Below are 3,296 nucleotides of genomic sequence, written 5' to 3'. Positions count from 1 at the left end.
GTTTGTAATTTCAGGTGAAATTTCCCACGTTCTGTGGGGAAAAAAACTGTAGCATTTTATTGAGACATAGTGACGAGCAAAATAATTAATAAGAAAAGTGAAATAGTAAATTATAATTGGAAGAGAGTAATTCATACAATTGATTCAGACAGTAAGAGTGTACTGGAACACTGATTTTATATCAGTTACCTGTTGTCAAACACCATGAAGTATTCTTAACAGTACTATTTGATATTCAGATTTCAGACAATTGGCCCGGATACAGTCTGGATTTGTTCACTTATCCTCAGCACTACTACGGAGATCTGGAATATGTGCTCATACCTCATGGCATTATTGTTGACAGGTATGTGTAGCTTGAATGTTACTAAATCAATTCTTTGGTCAGTAGTATTCTTTATTATAAAGGCTGTCATACACAGATAGTGTGTATATAACATTTGTCCTAAAATATTACATTAGCAATTATAAAAATACTTTTATTTATTTAACTTGGAAAGTAAAAAAAAAATGCTTGAAGGTTAGGAAATACTAGACTTGTAGTTGCCTTTGCAACTACCTCTCTAATTTCTTTCACCTAATTTCTGATTTGAGCATTGAATGAGACAGGGGTCCCACAAAAAGGTGAGTGTGATCATATAGTGGAATTGGCACTGGAATGTAAATTACAAGACAGCTGAACTGAAGGTGAAGGGGCAAGTACAAAGCTTTGTATATAGTTATACTTGAATGTCCCACTTGCACTATAACCATCCTGTGTTTTTAATACAAAAAGCTCACTGTTCATGCTCAGTTACTATTTTGATGTGCTGTTAAAAATCTTATGGAAAGGTTACAAAATGGAAATGGTAGCATTCAACAGTGTATTTATTGGGCATATCTGAGTGGAATTTCATGGGACGTTTTCAGCCTGCAGCTTTCTACCTACCACGTTTAAACAGCTGACTGCAAGTACTGAAATTGTTGGAACTCCTTGAAAGAAGATTGTAAACATCCATCATAAGGAAGAGTTATGATTCCTGTATTTCTTTTTAAACACAAGCTTTCTTTCATTACCTTTTCAGTTACCATTGTGTTGAATTTTTAATCTCTTTTGGTTAGAATCAACTGATTTTTAATTCCTCTTTTTTAAATAAATATTTTACAACTGCAGTTCTCATAGAATTCAGTATAAATTTGTTTGAAGTAAGCATTGAACTCCATTGTTGTTTTGTACTCCAGCAGAATGAACTCCACTGTTTTTTCTTAGTCCAGCAGAAAAGACTGATTCTGCTTAATGGAAAAGGATGCAGAACTGAATATATTGTGTGTGATGCAAAATTTTCATGTAGGAAGAAGCTCAGCACTTGAGAAAATTCTCTTGTCCTTTGATAGCAGTTAAATATATGTTAAAAAACTGCTATGCTTTTATTTAGAAATTGAAATTAGTACATTTTTGTCTGTGCTGGAGTTCATACTCTTTTAAAATACAAAGTGGTCTTTGGAATTTTTGGAAATTCCGTCTCCTCAAGCAATTTGAGGAAGAATACAAAAAAAATGAAAATCACCAGGGAAATGTTTATTCTTAATGAGAGGATTTCCCCATTATTCTCAGACTTGATAAAAGATGTTAAAAGACTATTTTACTAATCTTCAGTGAAGGAAGTGAAAGTCTTTTACTAAACTTCATTTTTACATCAGAAAAGAAACTGTATATTTGAGGTCAGACAAGATGATCTAATGATACCTTCTATTTTTCAAATCTAAAAAATACTAATTGATGCTATATGTAATTTACTTGAGCATTAGAAATATGAAGATGTGAAAATGAAGTGACAGCTTTTGCTCATAACTTATATATTATATTCAATTTAGAGCTTATTCTTCTCTGTTACATGCACATATATGATTTCACTAAAGTCCAGTGTATTTATATAGTGGCAAATGGATTCCCAAATTACAGTGGGTAAAGAAAAAAAAAGTAATCATGAAAGACATATGATAAATTACAGGACTATTTAGTGAATTGCATCCTGTCAAGAAGTCCACTCTCATTGAAACTACTGATCTAATTCAGAGAACTGTCAAAGAACTTCCCAGCGAAATTGTTTACAGAAAATAATGCACTGAACTGTTTTTCCTCAAAACATCAAATGACATTGTTCAGTTTTCTGTTGATACCTGCTTTACATCTAGAAATGACCTGGTACCCTGATTTAGGGCTAGAAATGCCATCTACCTTGTTCTTTAGAAAACAAAACTACTTAAGATAAGCATTCATGTTTATTGTTTTTATCTTGAAAGTTTATGTACTATTGTATGGCAGAATTGTGTGTCTTTTGGTTTCAATGATCTGCTACATTTTGTTTGCAATGCAGAAGAGAAGATAGATATGGGAACCCTGCAATTCTGGGTTCACTGGAGCATAACCTTGATTATTCTCATGTGTGTGACCTTGAACAAGTTACTTAAGCTCTTTCACTCTTTTTTGCTGTGTGAAATAGTGATAAGGTACACTCCTTATCAAATTTTGATTGAGGCTGTATTTCTTTATAGTATTTGTGTATATTTTTATTAAAATAGTAGGGGTAATGTCTTTCAAAGCCTATCAGTGTGAAATATTTCTAATAATCCTCTTCCCTATCTTTCATATAATTTATTGTTCTCTCATAGTAACTAGCATAACAAGTTAGGGGATTGATTTTATATTGATGTTTCCTGTGAGGTAAAACTGAAGGCTAAGTTGCATTCTTTACTCCAAAGTCTCTGAAATGCTTATGAATTCAACATATACTGAGATGTGTTACACCCTATTCTTTTAACAGGGGAATTTATGCGTTTAAGGTTAACCACTGTTAACCACTTTGATTCGCATGCTCGCATCTTGCATCCCTTACTCTATATCTGCCTACTGTGAACTTGAGCCAAACCCAGTCAAGTCAAGACACTTAAACAGTCAGTCGAGCTGTATACTCACCATAATGCATGTGATTCGTGGTATATGAACTTAGAGAATCTATATCTAATATTGTTTTATCCTTAATTTTTTTGCCCCAGGACAGAACGATTGGCCAAAGATATTATGCAAGACATTGGCGACAATGATATTGTGGTACTCTGTGTCCTCAAAGGTGGCTACAAGTTCTGTGCTGACCTTGTGGAGCACATTAAAAATCTCAGCAGAAATTCAGAAAGGTTCATCTCCATGAAAGTCGATTTTGTTAGACTGAAAAGTTACCACGTAAGTCAACAACTTATTTATGTAGATACTGGTTGTATGTTCATAATAAGTAGTGGACTTTTGTAAATAGGAAATT

General features: G+C 33.2%; 1 protein-coding gene across 1 annotated transcript in view; it reads left to right on the top strand.

The window, feature by feature from the left end:
- Nucleotides 1-239: 239 nt before the first annotated feature.
- The window catches only part of PRTFDC1 (phosphoribosyl transferase domain containing 1), a gene marked incomplete at its 5' end in the record, with an annotated part of 41,974 nt that continues 38,917 nt past the window's right edge, over nt 240-3,296 (top strand). The window contains 2 exons of the mRNA XM_010176875.1: nt 240-346; nt 3,037-3,220. Of these exons, the coding sequence (XP_010175177.1) occupies nt 240-346; nt 3,037-3,220 (291 nt within the window). The remainder of the gene's footprint in view (nt 347-3,036; nt 3,221-3,296) is intronic.

This window comes from Antrostomus carolinensis, unplaced genomic scaffold (genome assembly GCF_000700745.2).
Source record: "Antrostomus carolinensis isolate BGI_N321 unplaced genomic scaffold, ASM70074v2 scaffold18101, whole genome shotgun sequence".
Taxonomy (NCBI): Eukaryota; Metazoa; Chordata; class Aves; order Caprimulgiformes; family Caprimulgidae; genus Antrostomus; species Antrostomus carolinensis.
Note: the sequence above shows the minus strand (reverse complement) of the source record. Positions and strands in the feature narration are given on the sequence as shown.